The 24,529-nt window shown below is 44.2% G+C and overlaps 1 protein-coding gene across 4 annotated transcripts in view; it reads left to right on the forward strand.

Annotated features, from left to right (window-relative positions):
- The window catches only part of lrp4 (low density lipoprotein receptor-related protein 4), a 242,510-nt gene that overhangs the window by 154,274 nt on the left and 63,707 nt on the right, over nt 1–24,529 (forward strand). For 3 of the 4 annotated variants that reach the window (XM_046346503.1, XM_046346501.1, XM_046346502.1), the window contains exons 4-6: nt 9,936–10,049; nt 10,251–10,367; nt 17,017–17,145. In XM_046346503.1, coding sequence (XP_046202459.1) covers nt 9,936–10,049; nt 10,251–10,367; nt 17,017–17,145 — 360 coding nt within the window. Of the gene's footprint in view, nt 1–6,393; nt 6,687–9,935; nt 10,050–10,250; nt 10,368–17,016; nt 17,146–24,529 lie in introns of those variants that run through there. The other variant, XM_046346504.1, reaches the window with a different exon arrangement.

The following is a 24,529-nucleotide window of genomic DNA, read 5'->3' on the forward strand; positions in this document are numbered from 1 at the left end:
CAGCGGCGGTCCCTCGCAGTCCAGACCCAACGTGGTGGTAGTGTTGGTCTGTGATCCACTTCAAACTGTCAATGCATAAATCATGAATCAATATTGTGTCGATATTGAAAGAAAATATTGTCATTTCACTAACCATACCATAAGGTAGCTCTACCTGCTTCCTTCATGACGAGAACAAGCTAGCTAGCCAAGTTGCTAGCTAGCCAAGTTACTTAGTTAGCCAGCTAGCTTATATTAACCTGTAATACAAAATACGGCTAAACTTTTTAAAACATTAACCTGTTACTCCTACCCCCTACTTTTTCGAACATTCTGTTAAAAATCGCACAACATTTCAGCGCCCTGCAACTCATGCCAGGAATATAGTATATGCATATGATTAGTATGTGTGGATAGAAAACACTCAGACGTTTATAAAACTGGTTAAATCACGGCTGTGACTATAACAGAACGTGCATTTCATCGAAAAGTGCAGGAAAATCTGATCACTGAAAATGGAAAAATATATCCATCCGCCACTTCAACCGTTTGATAAAGGTGATCCACATTAAATGGGGCCGAGGTTGCAATACCTACAGCTTCCACACGATGTCAACAGTCTTGTCATTTGCCTAGGCTTTGTTTATTGGTCAAACGAAGAAGAGACAGCCCATTTCATCAGGTCTCCGACCGGATATTTTGGTTGAGATTTACCCGGACATTATTTCCAGACGTACAGATATAGAATATACATCGCCTCATGATCAATTTGATCGCTTATTAACGTTTACTAATACCTAAAGTTGCATTACAAAGGTATTTCAAAGTGTTTTGTGAAAGTTTATCGTCAACTTTTTTAATTTAAAAAAATGACGTTACGTTATAAAACGCTATTTTTTTCGTTGATCACACAGTCTTCATAGATCGCTATCTAGGCTATATATGGACCGATTTAATCGAAAAAAAGACCCAATAGTGTTTATGGGACATCTAGGAGTGCCAACAAAGAAGATGGTCAAAGGTAATGAATGTTTTATATTTTATTTGTGCGTTTTGTGTAGCGCCGACAATGCTAATTATTTTGCTTACGTCCCGTCCCCTGCGGGTCTTTTGGGATGTTACATGATATCAGATAATAGCTTCTATTGCTTTCGCCGAAAAGCATTTTTAAAATCTGACTTGTTGCCTGGATTCACAACGAGTGTAGCTTTAATTCAATACCCTGCATGTGTATTTTAATGAACGTTTGAGTTTTAACGAGTGCTATTAGCATTTAGCGTAGCGCATTTGCATTTCCAGATGTCTAGATGGGACGCCTGCGTGTCAGGTAGGAGCAAGAGGTTAACTGTCACCACATAGCTTGATAGGGGGTAAAAAAATAGCAATGTCATTATTTGTTTGCTAGCTAGGCTACCAGTTAGCCTTTACTGTTAACTAACCCCATTCCGTACAAATTTGGGTAATTTTGGCATTCAAACAGGGCTGCAATGAAAACAATTGGGACTGTAGCGACTGTGTTGGCATCAAAATCCAGGGTGTGAACTATGTTTCTATTCAAGCGTTGATTGACATGGTTATGGCCCGATAGAGAAAACGGACCCCTCTGACGCTGTACAGTAAATTGTGACGTGTCATGATGTAACGTACAGTGCGCATAATGCAACTCATTCTGTGTCGTACAGCCTCTCTCCACCAGGTGTAGCGCTACTCTCAGATTAAAAACAAGAAAGGGACAGGGACAGAGTAAAGGGGGATACTTAGTCAATTGTACAACTGAATGTATACATTTTTTGCATCATCACTGCCAGCCATCATGACTCTCAAAAGCTGCTACAGCAGCTGTTTACTTCTGAAGATAACTTTAACACCTCCCTAAAAAACCTGATTCAAATTCAACACAAACCTTCAAGTAGGCATGTTATGACACATTATATAAACACTTCATAGTGTTTTATTTATATTTTAGAGGTGATAAGTTGGACAGATCGGGTGAAAAAAGCAGTTTCTCCACACGGCTTATCTCCCTCTCTCACTATCACTCAGTAGGTTTTGCTTCCCCACCCGCCATTTTTCACAAGACCCAACATGAAGGTCTCATCATTGATTTTGCTAGTCAGCTAGTAAGATAGCCAAAGTTGGCCAGCTAGCTTGGGTGCTTGAGCACAGAATAACTGTCAAAAGTTACGAACGCTCAACACCTGATGAATATGGCCGTTGGCAAAAAAAAGCAAAAATTGTTGCCAACAGCATAGTTGCAGTCACCAACGCTCTGGATAACATAAAAATAGCCTAACCAGCTCTGCTAAGGTGAGTAAAATGGTCAGTGAGCTGTTCTCTCATTTGTGTCTGGAAATAGCTAGCAAGCTAGCCAACAACTGCTGTTGTTAGGACAGAACGCTCAGATCAACCCTTAAAGAGATGGGTGGGGCTAAAGCTTAAGAGGGTGTGAACAATGCTGAATGGGTGAAGACAAAGAAGAGCTTTCCAGTAGTAGTACCAAAACATTCAAACAACTTTCAAATCAGAATTACTTTTCCATTGTTTCTCAACCATAGAATATGGTATACCATTTTCTAGCTCCAAGTCTCTACTTTTATCAAATGTAAAAAACACAATTTCAAATTTTGCTACACAAGACCGAATCGAGCCGGTTGCAATGTGTAGCAAGAAAGCAAGCATTGTATTTGGGAGAAATCATTCACGAAACCTCAACTATGTCTCATAATGAATAATGTGGAAATTGAGCAAGTTGAGGTGACTAAACTGCTTGGAATAACCCTGGATTGTAGTAAACTGTCATGGTGAAAACATATTGGTACAACAGTAGCTAAAATGCGGAGAAGTCTCACCATAATAATGCTCTGCTCTGCCTTAACACTATCAACAAGGCAAGTCAGAGGATGACAGACGCAGGATGGCGCCGGAGAAGATAGCAAGCGTTTTACGTGCCCCCAGCCGATTAGTTTTTTTGTTCGTTTACTTGCGTTGTTTGTAACTTATTATTTTACTTATTTTGTACATAATGTTGCCGCTACCGTCTCTTATAACTTCTAGACATCAGGACTGCGATTACTCACCACGGACTAGCAGAATCCTCTTTTTCCTTTCATGACTCTGACGAGCCCGACGTGAAGGATACTCTGCTTCCCTGGGAACAGGCCCCGATCCCCGTGATTTGCGTAAAGAGGAGGCGGAGGAAGAGGGGCTGAAGGTCTGGCTGCCTTCTGAGAATTCACAGATCGAATTCACGATCGAATAAACCCCAACCTTCCTTCATTCTGTTAGAAAACGTTCAAACGTTACGAGGAAGATTAAACTACCAACCGGACATTAAAATCTGTAACATCTTATGCTTCATGGCTGAACGACGACAACATCAACATACAGTTGGCAGGTTATACGATGTACCGGCAGGATAATAATAATAATAATATATGCCATTTAGCAGACGCTTTTATCCAAAGCGACTTACAGTCATGTGTGCATACATTCTACGTATGGGTGGTCCCGGGAATCGAACCCACTAACCTTGCGTTACAAGCGCCATGCTCTACCAACTGAGCTACAGAAGGACCACTTGTCTTTTTAAATAGACAAGACCAGAGTTTACAGTTGTTTTTTTTGTTCCAGCCCTTCACTAACACCCAATTCAACTAATTATGGTCGAAGACTTGTTCAGTGCATTCCCCTGGGTCAGACATCATATCTGTATCTTAGAATGAGCTTCATAAATTACAATGTCCTAACAAATCTGCATGGTACACAATAACACGGGTGAATCTATTTCTATCTAACATTGTGATGTAACACTCCTGAATATGATCCTGGGATATGGTGATTATCCTGGTGCCTGGGAAGTTCACAACAAGTTATTTACATCTGCAGGGTGTCATGGTGGGATCCTTCATCCTCCAAACGAGTCGGGCAGGACTGTTTTCTTCTGCCAAGCCAATGCAATGGAGTGAAACGGGATCAGGTGCCCACTTTAGTTCATTCCGCAAAATTATTTATTTTTCTTCTGGAAAATGCTATCCCAAGCGGGGACTTCTTGTCCGCCATTAATTCAGATGTTTTTAGAACAGGATAGAACAGCGGTGTCTGGCAAGACAAGAGGTGGTGGTCTATGTGTTTTTGTAAACAACAGCTGGTGCACGATATCTAAGGAAATCTCAAGCTATTGCTCACCTGAGGTAGAATTTCTCATGATAAGCTGTAGACCACACTACCTACCGAGAGAGTTTTCATCTGTATTCTTTGTAGCTGTTTACATACCACCACAGTCAGAGGCTGGCACTAAGACAGCATTGAATGAGCTGTATTCCGCCATAAGCAAACAAGAAAATGCTCACCCAGAGGCAGCACTCCTAGTAGCCTAGGACTTTAATGCAGGGAAACTTAAATCAGTTTTACTTATCAATCTTTTTTTTACTTCTATTTTTATAGGTATTTTTTTCAACTGCATTGTTGGTTAAGGGCTTATAAGTAAGCATTTCACTGTAAGGTCTACTACACCTGTTGTATTCGGCGCATGTGACAAATACAATTTAGATTTTATTGGAAATTGTCTGTATGCTCTAGAATATCATAAACATGTAATGTAAAGATATCCACAGATATGGAACCTTTTCTTCCAATACGGGGGTGTGTGTGTGTGTGTGTGTGTGTGTGTGTGTGTGTGTGTGTGTGTGTGTGTGTGTGTGTGTGTGTGTGTGTGTGTGTGTGTGTGTGTGTGTGTGTGTGTGTGTCACTACACACACAGTTTTCGTAGTGACATATACACACACACACACACACACACACCATTAGGGAGGTCACTGCTCCCATGGCAACCACACCTGACTCTGAGGATGACCTTTTACCTTACCGTTCACATGCTTCCTCCTGTTGCCTGGGTGTGTGTGTGCATTTGTGTATGCATGTGTGTGCACGTGCCGGGGAAAGAAACTGGAAAAGGCTTCAGCTGGCTGGCAGCAGTAGAAAGGCATCGAGAGAGTGGTAGTGTGTGTATTTATACACTCATATTTATATCGCCATGTACTTACACACGTCAGGAATTGGTGCATATTTATACTTACATGTACTTATATGCTTCATCCCAAATGGCACCCTATTCCCTATTTGGTGCACTACTTTTGAGCAGAGCCCTATGGAATAGGGTGCCATTTGGGAAGCAGCCATACACATGGCACTGATGTTTCCCTATCCACTCCAGCTGTCAGTGTCGGAGTTGTTTCTGGGTTGAGATGTAGTTAGTGGTCAGTCTAAATGAAGACTTTGTCCAACTGCTTTGATCCAGAGTGACTCACTGGGTTGAAAGTGTCCAATATTATCCATGTAGAGGCTGAGTATTTCCATTGGCCTGATCATACTTCTATATACCCTGTGTAGTGAGTGGAAATGTATGCCGGGAAATTATTTAAACTATACTATGGCTCTTGAGGGAGCCTTCAAAATAATGTTCTGGATTAATTTAAATATGTTTAAATGCTTAAAGGGATTTATAAGGTTGTGCTTGCACACACACATTCACAACTGTCTATTACAATAATGTGTCACAATAAGTACCCTGTGGTTGAGATAGATTTCAGTCCACACACCTCTGCACCCATTAAGTCATTATCAGAGATCACCACATAGATCGGAATGAGACACTTGGTACGATTCATTTCCAACTCCATGGATTGAATTTCCTGAATTTCTGGAGATGTAATTGATCCAAGCTAACCCTGCCAGCTTGTACCTCAGTTCATCCTTTTTTTCTAAATTACTCGTTAGATGGAGGTAAGCTCTCTCTCTTTCTCAGATTCTCTCGTTCCCTTGTTTTTTCCCCAGATAACTCTGTATAGAGATGGGCTTTCTTTCTCTCTGATTCTCTTTCTCCGATTTTCTCTCTCTCGCTATTTCACTCGCTCCGATTCTCTCATTCCCTGCTTCCCTCTCTCCTGTCTGACCCATATTTTAGGAGCCAGACGTAGAATCCCATCCTGATGGGGGGTCCGTCTGCCGTGAGCCAGCCATTAATTTTTCATCCACATGCCACAGCCCTGTAAATTTCCCCCTCCGTCGCTCCTTGGCCTACTTATTATTTCAGGCCTTTTTCTCTCGGTCTTTCTGTCTCCCTCCCTAGTTTCTTTACCACCACTGTTGTTGTTTTATTCCATTATTTAAAGAGAGAAGGGGAAGAGAAAGGAGAAAGACGGGGGAGAATCCGTCATGCTCCACTTGAGCTTAGCGACTTGTCAAAGTTTCAGACAACAAAACTGGAAAAAGAGACGTGTGTGTGTGTGTGTGTGTGTGTGTGTGTGTGTGTGTGTGTGTGTGTGTGTGTGTGTGTGTGTGTGTGTGTGTGTGTGTGTGTGTGTGTGTGTGTGTGTGTGTGTGTGTGTGTGTGTGTGTGTGTGTGTGTGTGAGTGAGTATGCCGGTATGGGTGTGTGTTCCTACGTTCATTTCATGTTTTAGTTTGTTTGTCAAACATTCAGCAGAACGAACACTCATAACTACATATCCACAGTGTTATCACACACCAGACCTAGGTTAAAATACTATTCTGAGCTTCTGCTCTTTTTTATAACCTGTAGGTAGGTAGGACTGGAGTCTGATGGGATTGTTCACAACTTCTGCTCTTTTCTATGTCAACTCATGGGATGAGAGGAGGATGCAAGGCAGGCAGGGGCAAGGAGGGAAGGCAAATCCTGAAAATGCATAGGTAATAAACGAGTTATAAAATGAATATATTTTGTTTTATTTATTTTTTCACACACACACAAACACACCTCAATGCATAATGACCCTGGTAATGAATCACAGTGACCTTTCATCTCTAACCTCTGCCCGCTCTCTGACTGATGATCTGCCTAAGGACACGTCACTTCTGAACTTTCTGGCTTAAGAATTAGAGGGAGGGAAAGAGGGAGACAGATGAGAGATTCAATTAAATTCTACTAAATGTGCCAAGTGAGTTTTTGGAATGAGATTCAGCAATAGACTTGTAGTTTAAAGACTAATCTAGGGGCTAGCTTTGTCTTGTGCTCCCGTTCCGGGTCCTTCTCCTACTCTGTTGCATCTGAATAGGAGAGGGGCGAGAGTAATCTTCAATACGAATATATCTCGTCTTTTCTGTTCTGAGGACTCTGTTGGGTCATAAAGCACAGGATACCTGTGTGTGAGAAAACAAGAGAAAGAGATGAGAGGTAGTAGATATGGGTCACGTTCCGTCGCAATAGTCACTGAGGTAGGAAGTACAGTCTCAATGAAAAATACGAATTTTATCCTCAAACATTTCTGCGGCCGTCCCTTTTTTCCTGTCTTTCTACTCCGCTGAACTGCCGTCACATTTGTAAGTGGATTTCTTTTACTGAGCCTCTGTATGCATTTTATTCGCAGTCCATGTATAATTGAGGTAGATTTCATAATTAGTTAACCTTCTAAGGCAGCAACCCCCCTCACACACACATGCACACAAACATGCTTGAAATAATATATCACCCCCGGTCTGGGGCTATTCAGGCAGAAATCATGGTACTTCCTTCTGATACTAACTACTTCCTTCTGATACTAACCTGTTTACCTGTCCCTCCTTTAGCCAGGACTATTGTTGTAGGCCTAAGAGAGCTAGTAAGTGGAACTAAAGATTACATCAGATAAATTATTGTAAGGAGGTTTTGGGGGGGTTGTTGTGCTGGATATGACAATGTATTTTAGATCAGAGGTTAACCATCAGAGTGAAGATGGCGGTGGAAGAAATGGCAGCCGTTTTACGGGCGCCTAACCAATTGTGCTATTATGTGGGTTTTTTCACGTTATTTGTAACTAATTTTGTACATAATGTTTCTGCCACCGTATCTTACGTCAAAAAAAAGCTTCTGGATATCAGGTCAGCGATCACTCACCTCGGATTAGACAAAGATTTGTTTCTGCAACAAGAAAGACGCACAGGATGTACTTCAGACACCCGACAAGGCCAATATCCCCGTCATTGGTAGGAGAAAGTGACGCAGGTATAGAGGACACAGGAAGAGGTGCCTTGTAAGGATCCGCCGACGGCGAGTGGGGAATCTGCCTTTACCATCAATATTCCTTGCCAAAGATAGATGATCACGAATATCCAATCAACGGGACATCAAAAACTGTAATATCATATGTTTCACCAAATCATGGCTGAATGACGACATGGATAACATTCAGCTGGCGGGATGTACGCTGCACCAGCTAGATAGAACAGCATGAGGGAACATGGTCTGTGTATATATATATATATATATATATATATAACAGCTGGTGCACAAAATCTAAGTAAGTCTCTAGATTTTGCTCGCCTGAAGTAGAGTATGTCATGATAAGCTGTAGAGCACAAAATTTGCCAAGAAATTTTTCATCTATATTCTTTTGGGCTGTTTGTTTATTTACCACCACAGACGGATGCTGGCACTAAGACCGCACTCTGTATAAGGAAATAAGCAAACAGGAAAACACACACCCAGAGGTGGCACTCCTAGTGGCCGGGACTTTAATGCAGGGAAACTGAAATCAGTCTTAACTAATTTCTATCAGCATGTTAAATGTGCATCCAGAGGGAAAAAAACTCTAGACCACCTTTACACCACACACAGAGACACATACAAAGCTCTCCCTCGCCCCCCATTTGGAAAATCTGACCATAATTCCATCCTCCTGATTCCTGTTTACAAGCAAAAACTAAAGTTGAAGGCACGCACCAGTGACTCGGTCAATAAAGTAGTGGTCAGATGATGCTGATGCTAAGCTACAGGACTGTTTTGCTAGCACAGACTGGAATATGTTCCGGGATTCCTCCGATGGCATTGAGCAGTACACCACATTAGTAACTGGCTTCATTAATAAGTGCATCAATGACGTCATCCCCACAGTGACTGTACATACATACCCCAACCAGAAACCATGGATTATAGGCAACATCCCTACTGAGCCAAAGTGTAGAGCTTCCGCCTTCAAGGAGTGGGACTCTAACCCGAAAGCTTATAAGAAATCCTGCTACGTCCTCAGACAAACCATCAAACAGGCAAAGCGCCAATACAGGACTAAGATTGAATTGTACTACACCGGTCCGATGCTCATCGGATGTGGCAAGGCCTGCAAACAATTACAGACTACAAAGGGAAGCACAGCCGCGAGCTGCCCAACATTCACAAGGCCGCTGGGCCAGACGGATTACCAGGACAGTTGCTCCGGGCATGTGCTGACCAACTGGCAAGTGTCTTCACTGACATTTTCAACATGTCCCTGATTGAGTCTGTAATACCAACATGTTTCAAGCAGACCACCATAGTCCCTGTGGTCAAGAACACAAATGCAACCGGAGGGCACTATTCCCTATCCCCTAGCCTATTCCCCCTCAGGAAACTAAAAAGATTTGGAATTGGTACTCAGATCCTCAAAAGGTTCTACAGCAGCAACATCGAGAGCATCCCGACTGGTTCCAACACTGCTTGGTACAGCAACTGCTCAGCCTTCGACTGCAAGGCCCAGTTTATCACTGGGGCTTAGCTGCCTGCCATCCAGGACCTTTGTACCAGGCGATGTCAGAGGAAGGCCCTAAAAATGGGCAAAGACTCCAGCCACCCCAGTCATAGGCCGGAGCGCAAAGTCTAGGACTAAAAGGCTTCTCAACAGCTTTTACCCCGCAAGCCATAAGACTATGCATTGTTGGTTAAGGAATTGTAAGTAAGCATTTCACTGTAAGGTCAATACGTGGTGTATTCGGCGCATGTGACAAATAAACTTTGATTTGATGGGAGGTTGTCCACTGGAGGTTAATAGACAGCTACTTTTCTCTGTATGAATGTAAGAGAAATGTTACTAAGCTGTTGTGTGTGAGCATGCGGTGCGTGCACACTTGTACATCATACAAGTGGTGTATAGGATGTTGTTTGTGGGATTTGTCCTTTCATTGACATCCTGTCTCTCTCTTTGTCTGTAGCTCCTAGAGAGTGTGAAGAGGATGAGTTCCATTGTCAGAACGGCTACTGCATCCGCAGCCTGTGGCACTGTGATGGGGACAATGACTGTGGGGATAACAGTGACGAGCTGTGTGGTGAGCTACACATGCACAAACACACACGTGCACACCACACATTCACTCCTACAGTATACACATATATTCAGAAAGTTATTGTCTTTGTCACAACTCAATCCGTTTACTTTAATAACTCAATATCTCTTTCCCTCTCTCTTACTTTCTCTCTCTTTCTCCCCACTATCTCACTCACTCACTCACACTCACTCTCTCACACAGACATGCGTAAGTGTTCCGATAAGGAGTTTCGCTGTACAGATGGGAGCTGCATTGCTGAACACTGGTACTGTGATGGAGACACTGACTGCAAGGACGGATCAGACGAGGAAAACTGCCGTGAGTTGCCCTGTGTGTGTGTGTGTGTGCTTATATTTGTCCTGTTTCACACATGGACAAGAGATGGAGACCCTGACACTGTCAAAAGAGGAATTAATCCAAAACTAAAGCTTAAACACAAAATAAAAAAACATCCTGATGCCCAAAACATCATCAGTGCATAAATGAAAGGTGAAAACAAAACACAAACGTTTCTGCTAAAAAAAATTCAGCCACCATGATGTTTTAGTAATTGCATTCAAGCCTCAGTTTTGAAAGTATTCCTTTTTTCTACAGTGTGTGGGTCTCCATCTCTTCCAGTATTCTTATTGTGACACCTACACACCTGGAACAGACACTATTCAGTATTAAGGACCATCAGACTCATATTATATATACGCATGTTGTGAAATGGAAATGTTTCGATTTTTGCATATCCCAAAACCCCCTGAGACACGTGCTGTACGTGTGTCCTCATTCTCTCTCTTCTCTCTCTCTGGGCGAGGGGATTTCAATAGTATAGATAAAGGATTGGCAGCAGGATTTCAAAGGGCCTCATACAGGTGTACAGTCGTGGCCAAATGTTTTGAGAATGACACAAATATTAATTTCCACAAAATTTGCTGCTTCAGTGTCTTTAGATATTTTTGTAAGACGTCACTATGGAATACTGAAGTATAATTACAAACATTTCATCAGTGTCAAAGGCTTTTATTGACAATTACATGAAGTTGATGCAAAGAGTCAATATTTGCAGTGTTAACCCTTCTTTTTCAAGACCTCTACAATCCGCCCTGGCATGCTGTCAACTAACTACTGTGCCACATCCTGACTGATGGCAGCCCATTCTTGCATAATCAATGCTTGGAGTTTGTCAGAATTGGAGGGTTTTTGTTTGTCCTCCAGCCTCTTGAGCATTGATCACAATTTCTCAATGGGACTAAGGTCTGGGGAGTTCCCTGGCCATGGACCCAAAATATTGATGTTTTGTTCCCCGAGCCACTTAGTTATCACTTTTGCCTTATGGCAAGGTGCTCCATCATGCTGGAAAAGGCATTGTTTGTCACTAAACTGTTCCTGAATGGTTGGGAGAAGTTGCTCTCGGAGGATGTGTTGGTACCATTCTTTATTCATGGCTGTGTTCTTAGGCAAAACTGTGAGTCAGCCCACTCAAAATCAAATCAAATCAAATTTATTTATATAGCCCTTCGTACATCAGCTGATATCTCAAAGTGCTGTACAGAAACCCAGCCTAAAACCCCAAACAGCAAACAATGCAGGTGTAAAAGCACGGTGGCTAGGAAAAACTCCCTAGAAAGGCCAAAACCTAGGAAGAAACCTAGAGAGGAACCGGGCTATGTGGGGTGGCCAGTCCTCTTCTGGCTGTGCCGGGTAGAGATTATAACAGAACATGACCAAGATGTTCAAATGTTCATAAATGACCAGCATGGTCAAATAATAATAAGGCAGAACAGTTGAAACTGGAGCAGCAGCACAGTCAGGTGGACTGGGGACAGCAAGGAGCCATCATGTCAGGTAGTCCTGGGGCACGGTCCTAGGGCTCAGGTCCTCCGAGAGAGAGAAAGAAAGAGAGAATTAGAGAGAGCATATGTGGGGTGGCCAGTCCTCTTCTGGCTGTGCCGGGTGGAGATTATAACAGAACGTGGCCAAGATGTTCAAATGTTCATAAATGACCAGCATGGTTGAATAATAGTAAGGCAGAACAGTTGAAACTGGAGCAGGAGCATGGCCAGGTGGACTGGGGACAGCAAGGAGTCCTCATGTCAGGTAGTCCTGGGACATGGTCCTAGGGCCCAGGCCAGTTGAAACTGGAGCAGCAGCATGGCCAGGTGGACTGGGGACAGCAAGGAGTCATCATGTCAGGTAGTCCTGGGGCATGGTTCTAGGGCTCAGGTCCTCCGAGAGAGAGAAAGAAAGAGAGAAGGAGAGAATTAGAGAACGCACACTTAGATTTACACAGGACACCGAATAGGACAGGAGAAGTACTCCAGATAAACAAACTGACCCTAGCCCCCGACACATAAACTACTGCAGCATAAATACTGGAGGCTGAGACAGGAGGGGTCAGGAGACACTGTGGCCCCATCCGAGGACACCCCCGGACAGGGCCAAACAGGAAGGATATAACCCCACCCACTTTGCCAAAGCACAGCCCCCACACCACTAGAGGGAAATCTTCAACCACCAACTTACCATCCTGAGACAAGGCCGAGTATAGCCCACAAAGATCTCCGACACGGTACAACCCAAGGGGGGAACCCAGACAGGCCGACCACAACAGTGAATCAACCCACCCAGGTGACGCATCCCCCCCAGGGACGGCACGAGAGAGCCCCAGCAAGCCAGTGACTCAGCCCCGTAACAGGGTTAGAGGCAGAGAATCCCAGTGGAAAAAGGGGAACCGGCCAGGCAGAGACAGCAAGGGCGGTTCGTTGCTCCAGAGCCTTTCCGTTCACCTTCCCACTCCTGGGCCAGACTACACTCAATCATATGACCCACTGAAGAGATGAGTCTTCAGTAAAGACTTAAAGGTTGAGACCGAGTTTGCGTCTCTGACATGGGTAGGCAGACCGTTCCATAAAAATGGAGCTCTATAGGAGAAAGCCCTGCCTCCAGCTGTTTGCTTAGAAATTCTAGGGACAATTAGGAGGCCTGCGTCTTGTGACCGTAGCGTACGTATAGGTATGTACGGCAGGACCAAATCAGAGAGGTAGGTAGGAGCAAGCCCATGTAATGTTTTGTAGGTTAGCAGTAAAACCTTGAAATCAGCCCTTGCTTTGACAGGAAGCCAGTGTAGAGAGGCTAGCACTGGAGTAATATGATCAAATTTTTTGGTTCTAGTCAGGATTCTAGCAGCCGTATTTAGCACTAACTGAAGTTTATTTAGTGCTTTATCCGGGTAGCCGGAAAATAGAGCATTGCAGTAGTCTAACCTAGAAGTGACAAAAGCATGGATTAATTTTTCTGCATCATTTTTGGACAGAAAGTTTCTGATTTTTGCAATGTTACGTAGATGGAAAAAAGCTGTCCTCGAAATGGTCTTGATATGTTCTTCAAAAGAGAGATCAGGGTCCAGAGTAACGCCGAGGTCCTTCACAGTTTTATTTGAGACGACTGTACAACCATTAAGATTAATTGTCAGATTCAACAGAAGATCTCTTTGTTTCTTGGGACCTAGAACAAGCATCTCTGTTTTGTCCGAGTTTAATAGTAGAAAGTTTGCAGCCATCCACTTCCTTATGTCTGAAACACATGCTTCTAGCGAGGGCAATTTTGGTGCTTCACCATGTTTCATTGAAATGTACAGCTGTGTGTCATCCGCATAGCAGTGAAAGTTTACATTATGTTTTCGAATAACATCCCCAAGAGGTAAAATATATAGTGAAAACAATAGTGGTCCTAAAACAGAACCTTGAGGAACACCGAAATGTACAGTTGATTTGTCAGAGGACAAACCATTCACAGAGACAAACTGATATCTTTCCGACAGATAAGACCTAAACCAGGCCAGAACATGTCCGTGTAGACCAATTTGGGTTTCCAATCTCTCCAAAAGAATGTGGTGATCGATGGTATCAAAAGCAGCACTAAGGTCTAGGAGCACGAGGACAGATGCAGAGCCTCGGTCCGATGCCATCAAAATGTCATTTACCACCTTCACAAGTGCCGTCTCAGTGCTATGATGGGGTCTAAAACCAGACTGAAGCATTTCGTATACATTGTTTGTCTTCAGGAAGGCAGTGAGTTGCTGCGCAACAGCCTTCTCTAAAATCTTTGAGAGGAATGGAAGATTCGATATAGGCCGATAGTTTTTTATATTTTCTGGGTCAAGGTTTGGCTTTTTCAAGAGAGGCTTTATTACTGCCACTTTTAGTGAGTTTGGTACACATCCAGTGGATAGAGAGCCGTTTATTATGTTCAACATAGGAGGGCCAAGCACAGGAAGCAGCTCTTTCAGTAGTTTAGTTGGAATAGGGTCCAGTATACAGCTTGAAGGTTTAGAGGCCATGATTATTTTCATCATTGTGTCAAGAGATATAGTACTAAAACACTTGAGCGTCTCTCTTGATCCTAGGTCCTGGCAGAGTTGTGCAGACTCAGGACAACTGAGGTTTGGAGGAATACGCAGGTTTAAAGAGGAGTCCGTAATTTGCTTTCTAATAATCATAATCTTTTCCTCAAAGAAGTTCATGAATTTATCACTGCTAAAGTGCAAGTCATCCTCTCTTGGGGAATGCTGCTTTTTAGTTAGCTTTGCCACAGTATCAAAAAGGAATTTCAGATTGTTCTTATTTTCCTCAATTAAGTTAGAAAAATAGGACGATCGAGCAGCAGTAAGGGCTCTTCGGTACTGCACGGTACCATCCTTCCAAGCTAGTCGGAAGACTTCCAGTTTGGTGTGGCGCCATTTCCGTTCCAATTTTCTGGAAGCTTGCTTCAGAGCTCGGGTATTTTCTGTGTACCATGGAGCTAGTTTCTTATGAGACATTTTTTTAGTTTTTAGGGGTGCAACTGCATCTAGGGTATTGCGCAAGGTTAAATTGAGATCCTCAGTTAGGTGGTTAACGGATTTTTGTCCTCTGGCGTCCTTGGGTAGGCAGAGGGAGTCTGGAAGGGCATCAAGGAATCTTTGTGTTGTCTGTGAATTTATAGCACGACTTTTGATGTTCCTTGGTTGGGGTCTGAGCAGATTATTTGTTGCAATTGCAAACGTAATAAAATGGTGGTCTGATAGTCCAGGATTATGAGGAAAAACATTAAGATCCACAACATTTATTCCATGGGACAAAACTAGGTCCAGCGTATGACTGTGAGAGTGAGTGGGTCCAGAGACATGTTGGACAAAACCCACTGAGTCGATGATGGCTCCAAAAGCCTTTTGGAGTGGGTCTGTGGACTTTTCCATGTGAATATTAAAGTCACCAAAGATTAGAATATTATCTGCAATGACTACAAGGTCTGATAGGAATTCAGGGAACTCAGTGAGAACTCAGTGAGAAACGCACTCCCTTGGCTGAGAAGCAACCCCACACATGAATGGTCTCAGGATGCTTTACTGTCGCCTTGTCTTCTCCGGACAAGCTTTTTTCCGGATGCCCCAAACAATCTGAAAGGGGATTAATCAGAGAAAATGACTTTACCCCAGTCCTCAGAGTCCAATCCCTGTACCTTTTGCAGAATATCAGTCTGTCCCTGATGTTTTTCCTGGAGAGAAGTGGCTTCTTCCCTTCTTGACACCAGGCCATCCTCCAAAAGTCTTCGCCTCACTGTGCATGCAGATGCACTCACACCTGCCTGCTGCCATTCCTGAGCAAGCTCTGTACTGGTGGTGCCTCGATCCCGCAGCTGAATCAACTTTAGGAGACTGTCTTGGCGCTTGCTGGACTATCTTGGGCACCCTGAAGCCTTCTTCACAACAATTGAACCTCTCTCGAAGTTCTTGATGATCCGATAAATAGTTGATTTAGGTGCAATCTTACTGGCAGCAATATCCTTGCCTGTGAAGCCCTTTTTGTGCAGAGCAATGATGACAGCACATGTTTCCTTGCAAGTAACCATGATTGACAGAGAAAGAACAATGATTCCAAGCACCACCCTCCTTTTGAAGCTTCCAGTCTGTTATTCGAACTCAATCAGCATGACAGAGTGATCTCCAGCCTTGTCCTCGTCAACACTCACACCTGTGTTAACGAGAGAATCACTGACATGATGTCAGCTGGTCCTTTTTTGGCAGGGCTGAAATGCAGTGGAAATGTTTTTAGGGATTCATTAATTTGCATGGCAAAGAGGGACTTTGCAATTAATTGCAATTCATCTGATCACTGTTCATAACATTCTTGAGTATATGCAAATTGCCATCATACAAACTGATTTGTGAAAATGTATATGTGTGTCATTCTCAAAACTTTCGGCCACGACTATACACTCCGTGCCTTATCTTCCCTTTGTTGTCAAGGGGTGTGTGTGTCAACATTCCCAACTTCTCCAAATTATCCTCATCCCTGACCTATTTTGACTGCCCTAGTGTAAAACAAACTGAATGTTAGTGTAGCCAATGTGAAATGGCTAGCTAGTTAGCGGTGGTGTGCGCTAATAGCGTTTCAATCGGTGACATCACTCGCTCTGAGACCTGGAGTAGTTGTTCCCCTTGCTCTGCAAGGGCCGCGGCTTTTGTGGCGCAATGGGTAACGATGCTTTGTGGGTGTCAGTTGTTTATGTGTGCAGAGGGTCCCTGGTTCAATCCCGGGGCGAGGGGACGGACTGTTACATTGATGCTGTTGACCCGGGTCATTGGTTGCTGCAGAAAAGGAGGAGGTCAAAAGGGGGGTGAGTGTAACCGATGTGAAATGGCTAGCTAGTTAGCGGTGGTGTGCGCTAATAGCGTTTCAATCGGTGACGTCACTCCCTCTGAGACCTGAAGTAGTTGTTCCCCTTGCTTTGCATGGGCCACTGCTTTTGTGGCGCGATGGGTAACGATGCTTCGTGGGTGACTGTTGTGGATGTGCCTGGGTCGGGCGAGGGGACGAAAGCTATACTGTTACATCAGAACCACACACTGTCTTTATAGTTTATGACAGAAAAGTTTGGGGTTGAAAGAGAATGTATATTAAATATGTACCCCTCTCCCTTTCTCTCTCTCTCTCTGTAGCATCTGATGTAATGACGGCCACTTGTAGTGTTGAAGAGTTCCAATGTGCGTACGGACGCTGTATTCTGGACATTTACCACTGTGACGGAGATGACGACTGTGGAGACTGGTCTGATGAGTCCGACTGCTGTAAGTACACACACACATCGGATTTAGGTGGAATTAACATATGCAGGCTGTATTTTACAATATACCGGTATTGATGCATGGACTGGTTTAGGTTTTTACTTTACCTTCTATAACGGTATTTGAATGTTTGGTTTGTTAAATGTGATACGCCGTGTTTAACGTCCATTTTTATAGTTTACTTCGCTACTTGAGTCATCTCTTTCCGCTCAGTCTCTCTCCAGATCTCTCCGCTCTCTCTCTCTTCAGACCTAGCCCCACCCCCTGTCACTCAAGGAGCACATTCTTCAACCACAAGACACTTACGTTCAGTCTGCATGGCCAATGCAGCATATGCAACAATGTTGATAACAACAATGCTGTTTTCACTCCTCTTTGGCATTTCTATTCATTTTTGTGTCAAAGAACACTATTTAAAGTGCCCACTATCATATTCTAATTATAGAATTGAAATAATCATTCTACTTCCATGATTCCAACATTTCACCCAAGTGTTTTGCTCTAAATCATAAGTCAAATCGCTATAGCAACATTTGGTTCAAAATAAGGTTTTGATTGTTTGCCCATATCATGCAGCCCTACGTGGTGTGATCATAACAACATACAGGAACTCAAGTCCTTCTGTTCACCTGATTTAGAATTCCTCACAACCAAATGTAGACCGCATTATCTACCAAGGGAATTCTCTTCGATTATAAACACAGCCGTATATATTCCCCCCCAAGCAGACACATCGATGGCTCTGAACAAACTTTATTTGACTCTTTGCAAACTGGAATCCATATATCCGGAAGCTGCATTCATTGTAGCTGGGGATTTTAACAAGGCTAATCTGAAAACAAGACTCCCTACATTTTATCAGCATATCGATTGCGCAACCAGGGCTGGAAAAACCTTGGATCATTGCTATTCCAACTTCCGCAACGCATATAAGGCCCTGCCCCGCCCTCCTTTCGGAAAAGCTGACCACGACTCCATTTTGCTGATCCCTGCCTACAGACAGAAACTAAAACAAGAAGCTCCCGTGCTGAGGTCTGTTCAACGCTGGTCCGATCAATCTGATTCCACACTCCAAGACTGCTTCCATCACGTGGACTGTGATATGTTCCGTATTGCATCAGACGACAACATAGACGAATACGCTGATTCGGTGTGCGAGTTCATTAGAATGTGCGTTGATGATGTCATTCCCATAGCAACGATTAAAACATCCCCAAACCAGAAACCGTGGATTGATGGCAGCATTCGCGTGAAACTGAAAGCGCGAACCACTGCTTTTAATCAGGGCAAGGTGACTGGAAACATGACCGAATACAAACAGTGTAACTATTCCCTCCGCAAGGCAATCAAACAAGCTAAGCGTCAGTATAGAGACAAAGTAGAATCTCAATTCAACGGCTTCAGACACAATAGGTATGTGGCAGGGTCTACAGTCAATCACGGACTACAAAAAGAAAACCAGCCCCGTCACGGACCAACTAAAACATGCGGACTCTCCTTCACTGCAGCCGACGTGAGTAAAACATTTAAACGTGTCAACCCTCGCAAGGCTGCAGGCCCAGACGGCATCCCCAGCCGTGCCCTCAGAGCATGCGCAGACCAGCTGGCTGGTGTGTTTACGGACATATTCAATCAATCCATATCCCAGTCTGTTGTTCCCACATGCTTCAAGAGGGCCACCATTGTTCCTGTTCCCAAGAAAGCTAAGATAGCTGAGCTAAATGACTACCACCTCGTAGCACTCACTTCCGTCATCATGAAGTGCTTTGAGAGACTAGTCAAGGACCATATCACCTCCACCCTACCTGACACTCTAGACCGACTCCAATTTGCTTACCGCCCAAATAGGTCCACAGACGATGCAATCTCAACCACACTGCACACTGCCCTAACCCATCTGGACAAGAGGAATACCTATGTGAGAATGCTGTTCATCGACTACAGCTCGGCCTTTAACACCATAGTGCCCTCCAAGCTCGTCATCAAGCTCAAGACCCTGGGTCTCGACCCCGCCCTGTGCAACTGGGTACTGGACTTCCTGACGGGCCGCCCCCAGGTGGTGAGGGTAGGCAACAACATCTCCACCCCGCTGATCCTCAAAACTGGGGCCCCACAAGGTTGCGTTCTGAGCCCTCTCCTGTACTCCCTGTTCACCCACGACTGCATGGCCACGCACGCCTCCAACTCAATCATCAAGTTTGCGGACGACACAACGGCGAGACGGCCTACAGGGAGGAGGTGAGGGCCCTCGGAGTGTGGTGTCAGGAAAATAACCTCACACTCAACGTCAACAAAACTAAGGAGATGATTGTGGACTTCAGGAAACAGCAGAGGGAACACCCCCCTATCCACATCAATGGAACAGTAGTGGAGAGGGTAGTACACATCACAGACAAACTGAATTGGTCCACCCACACAGACAGCATCGTGAAGAAGGCGCAGCAGCGCCTCTTCAACCTCAGGAGGCTGAAGAAATTCGGCTTGTCACCAAAAGCACTCACAAACTTCTATCACCGCCTGGTACGGCGACTGCTCCACCCACAACCGTAAGGCTCTCCAGAGGGTAGTGAGGTCTGCACAACACATCACCGGGGGCAAACTACCTGCCCTCCAGGACACCTACACCACCCGATGTCACAGGAAGGCCATAAAGATCATCAAGGACAACAACCACCCGAGCCACTGCCTGTTCTCACCCCTCTATCATCCAGAAGGCGAGGTCAGTACAGATGCATCAAAGCTGGGACCGAGAGACTGAAAAACAGCTTCTATCTCAAGGCCATCAGACTGTTAAACAGCCACCACTAACATCGAGTGGCTGCTGCCAACACACTGACTCAACTCCAGCCACTTTAATAATGGGAATTGATGTGAAATGATGTAAAATAAATGACTAGCCACTTTAAACAATGCTACCTAATATAATGTTTACATACCCTACATTATTAATCTCATATGTATACGTATATACGGTACTCTATATCATCTACTGCATCCTTATGTAATACATATATCACTAGCCACTTTAACTATGCCACTTTGTTTACATACTCATCTCATATGTATATACTGCACTCAATATCATCTACTGTATCTTGCCTATGCCGCTCTGTACCATCACTCACTCATATATCTTCATGTACATATTCTTATCCCCTTACACTTGTGTCTATAAGGTAGTAGTTTTGGAATTGTTAGCTAGATTACTTGTTGGTTATTACTGCATTGTCGGAACTAGAAGCACAAGCATTTCTCTACACTCGCATTAACATCTGCTATCCATGTGTATGTGACAAATCACATTTGATTTGATTTATATAGCAGAGTGGAAATTATCTCAAATGAGTTCAGGACAGTTGAATTGAACAGTATAAACAATCAGAATGGAGAAAGACCCATTGAAATCACTTAGAATGTATGTGTTGCCACCCTGAGTTCATGCACTACTTATAAAGCAAATTTAGAAATGTTATAATTTAAAAACACTGTCAAATGCCATCATACCAGCAATATTATTTTTTAAATAGCAAGATATGATGTTTTGGCCATATCGCCCAGCACTAACGCCAGCACCATACATGCTACATCAGAGGCTTCTACACTGTCATGCAGAAAACACGTATGGTACCTCAAATTCCTCTGCTACACACACACACACACACACAGAAAACCTGTTGTGGCCAGACTGCCTGTTGGAATTCTACCCAGAATGCCAAGCACCCTATTTCTCAAGTGGAATGTAAACAAAGGGGTTACTAGGTTAGAGGCATGGAGGATTGCAGTTGGGCTACAACTTTATCATGTGGGACGGGAGTGAGAGAGTTCAGTGTTTGGGAAGTGCCACTGACAACCTTTGTCTTTCTAAGGCTTTGTCAGGTGAAAGCAATAGTGTCAATACTTCCAGTCAAGTATACATAAAAGAAAAGAGATAAGGATAGGATTGGCTGAGGTTGGCCTCCCGAGTGGAGCAGCGGTCTAGCAGTTGACACTATTGCTTTCACCTGACAAAGCCTTAAAAAGACAAGCTAGCTGTGCCACTAGAGATCCTGGTTCGAGTCCAGGCCCTGTCGCAGACGGCCGCGCCCGGGAGACCCATGGGGCGGCATACAATTGGCCTAGCGTCGTCCGGGTTAAGGGAGGGTTTGGCCAGCAGGGATGTTCTTGTCCCATCGCGCACTAGCGACTCCTGTGGCAAGCCGGGCGCAATGCACGCTGACACGGTCACCAGGCGTAAGGTGTTTCCTCCGACACATTGGTGTGGATGGCTTCCTGGTTAAGCGTGCATTGTGTCCAGAAACAGTGCGGCTTGGCTGGGTTGTGTTTCAGAGGACGCACGGCTCTCGACCTTTGCCTCTCCCGAGTCTGTACAGGAGTTGTGGCGATGAGACAAGACTGTAAATACCAATTGGATGTCACGAAATTGGGGAGAAAAATGGAAAAAGTAAAAAAATAAAAAGGTTCAGCTGAGGTTGAACAGATTTGAGACAAGTTGGTGATGGCAGATCCAGCTGTTACCATTGTAGCAATGATTGAGCTTGAGCACTGAGCAGTGACATGTTAAATGGCTGCAGAAGTCTGTCTCCCTCACTCATTATGGCTCTCTGAGCGTTCCCTGACACAGATTCCTGGAATGCCCTGTCCCACTCTCCTTGCTGACAGCTGTCGTGCTAGAGCCTGCTGCTCCGCGGTGTAACTATGTTACTTGTGTGTGTGCATGTCTGCGTGCATTGGAAAACATTTCCCATCCTTTTCTTTCGAATACACGCAAGCTTGCTGGTGTTTTTCGATTAGCACAGGCTATCACGTTTCTCTTCATCACTCCAGAGAATATACCCTGTTAGACTGCTGCTAAGACCTCACTGCTTTCACGTCCTTTCTTTCTGTTAATATATCTCTATCTCACGCTTTCATGTCTCTCTTTGTACTATCTCTCTGTCCCACAGTCTCTTTCTCTCTCTCGCACTCACTCTCACTCACTCTCTCACTCACTCTCATTTTCTCTGTCATGGGAGCCCACACAAATGCCTGTATATGGGGCTTTGTTTAGCATGCATCAGACTAGGGAGTAGGATGAGAGGAGAGAGAGCAGTGATTCTCAAACTCCTCTCTTCTTTGATGTTGTCTTCAATGGTGATAAACTTTTATTTAAGGCTTTCATCATGACTGACTGATCAGTAAGGTCATGTTAGTTGCATGTCTTCGTCCCCCCTCCCACCTCTTCTTCTCCTCTATCATCCCTTTCTCCTCCCTCCTTCCTCCAGTAGGAACACAAGCATTTTGCTACACCCTCAATAACATCTGCTAAATATGTGTATGCGACCAATATAATTTGATTTGATTTGATAATTGCCCTCTTGCCTGGAGATATTTCAAATTTTTGGGAAAGTGGAAAACGCATCAAAGAAAAAGAAACAAGGACAGAGATAAAAAAAAGGAAAAGAAGATATTACACTACAGCTGGAAGAGGAGACGTACCAGAGAGGAATAAGACTAGCCATCCTCACACTGCATTTCTTGGCATAGACTGTATGCTGGACGCTTTGATAGAAAAACACTGGCACACTCTCAGATGGGCATGGCTTGTGTATTCAGAATGGAGAGAGATCTGGGCACACAAGCAGATCAAACGATTCTCTGTGTGTTTAGTGGTGTGTGTGTGTATGTATATATCTGTGTATTCGGTGTGTCTGTATTCTGAGAGTTGGGCACACACAAGCAGATGAAACAGTTATCTGTGTATGTGGGTGTCAATGTGGGCGACAGGGTACCAGCTGATAAGTGGGTTTGAACATGAGAACTCTGTCCATTTAATGTTTCTTTCCATTTCTCTCTCATATATATACACTGCTCAAAAAATAAAGGGAACACTTAAACAACACAATGTAACTCCAAGTCAATCACACTTCTGTGAAATCAAACTGTCCACTTAGGAAGCAACACTGATTGACAATACATTTCACATGCTGTTGTGCAAATGGAATAGACAACAGGTGGAAATTATAGGCAATTAACAAGACACCCCAAATAAAGGAGTGGTTCTGCAGGTGGGGACCACAGACCACTTCTCAGTTCCTATGCTTCCTGGTTGATGTTTTGGTCACTTTTGAATGATGGCGGTGCTTTCACTCTAGTGGTAGCATGAGACGGAGTCTACAGCTCACACAAGTGGCTCAGGTAGTGCAGCTCATCCAGGATGGAACATCGATGCGAGCTGTGGCAAGAAGGTTTGCTGTGTCTGTCAGTGTAGTGTCCAGAGCATGGAGGCGCTACCAGGAGACAGGCCAGTACATCAGGAGATGTGGAGGAGGCCGTAGGAGGGCAACAACCCAGCAGCATGACCGCTACATCCGCCTTTGTGCAAGGAGGAGCACTGCCAGAGCCCTGCAAAATGACCTCCAGCAGGCCACAAATGTGCATGTGTCTGCTCAAATGGTCAGAAACAGACTCCATGAGGGTGGTATGAGGGCCCGATGTCCACAGGTGGGGGTTGTGCTTACAGCTCAACACATGTGACAGACGTGACAGAGTCTGGAGACGCCGTGGAGAACGTTCTGCTGCCTGCAACATCCTCCAGCATGACCTGTTTGGCAGTGGGTCAGTCATGGTGTGGGGTGGCATTTCTTTGGGGGGCCGCACAGCCCTCCATGTGCTCGCCAGTGGTAGCCTGACTGCCATTAGGTACCAAGATGAGATCCTCAGACCCCTTGTGAGACCATATGTTGGTGCGGTTGGCCCTGGGTTCCTCCTAATGCAAGACAATGCTAGACCTCATGTGGATGGAGTGTGTCAGCAGTTCCTGCAAGAGGAAAGCATTGATGCTATGGACTGGCCCGCCCGTTCCCCAGACCTGAATCCAATTGAGCACATCTGGGACATCATGTCTCGCTCCTTCCACCAACGCCACGTTGCACCACAGACTGTCCAGGAGTTGGCGGATGCTTTAGTCCAGCTCTGGGAGGAGATCCCTCAGGAGACCTCATCAGGAGCATGCCCAGGCATTGTAGGGAGGTCATACAGGCACTGAGCCTCATTTGGACTTGTTTTAAGGACATTACATCAAAGTTGGATCAGCCTGTAGTGTGGTTTTCCACTTTAATTTTGAGTGTGACTCCAAATCCAGACCTCCATGGGTTGATACATTTGATTTCCATTGATCATTTTTGTGTGATTTTGTTGTCAGCACATTCAACTATGTAAAGAAAAAAGTGTTTAATAAGAATATTTCATTCATTCAGATCTAGGATGTGTTATTTTAGTGTTCCCTTTATATTTTGGAGCAGTGTATATATATATATATATATATATATATAGATAGATAGATAGATAGATAGATAGATAGATAGATAGATAGATAGATAGATAGATAGATAGATAGATAGATAGATAG

The sequence above is a fragment of the Oncorhynchus gorbuscha genome, linkage group LG04 (assembly GCF_021184085.1).
Source record: "Oncorhynchus gorbuscha isolate QuinsamMale2020 ecotype Even-year linkage group LG04, OgorEven_v1.0, whole genome shotgun sequence".
Lineage (NCBI taxonomy): Eukaryota > Metazoa > Chordata > Actinopteri > Salmoniformes > Salmonidae > Oncorhynchus > Oncorhynchus gorbuscha.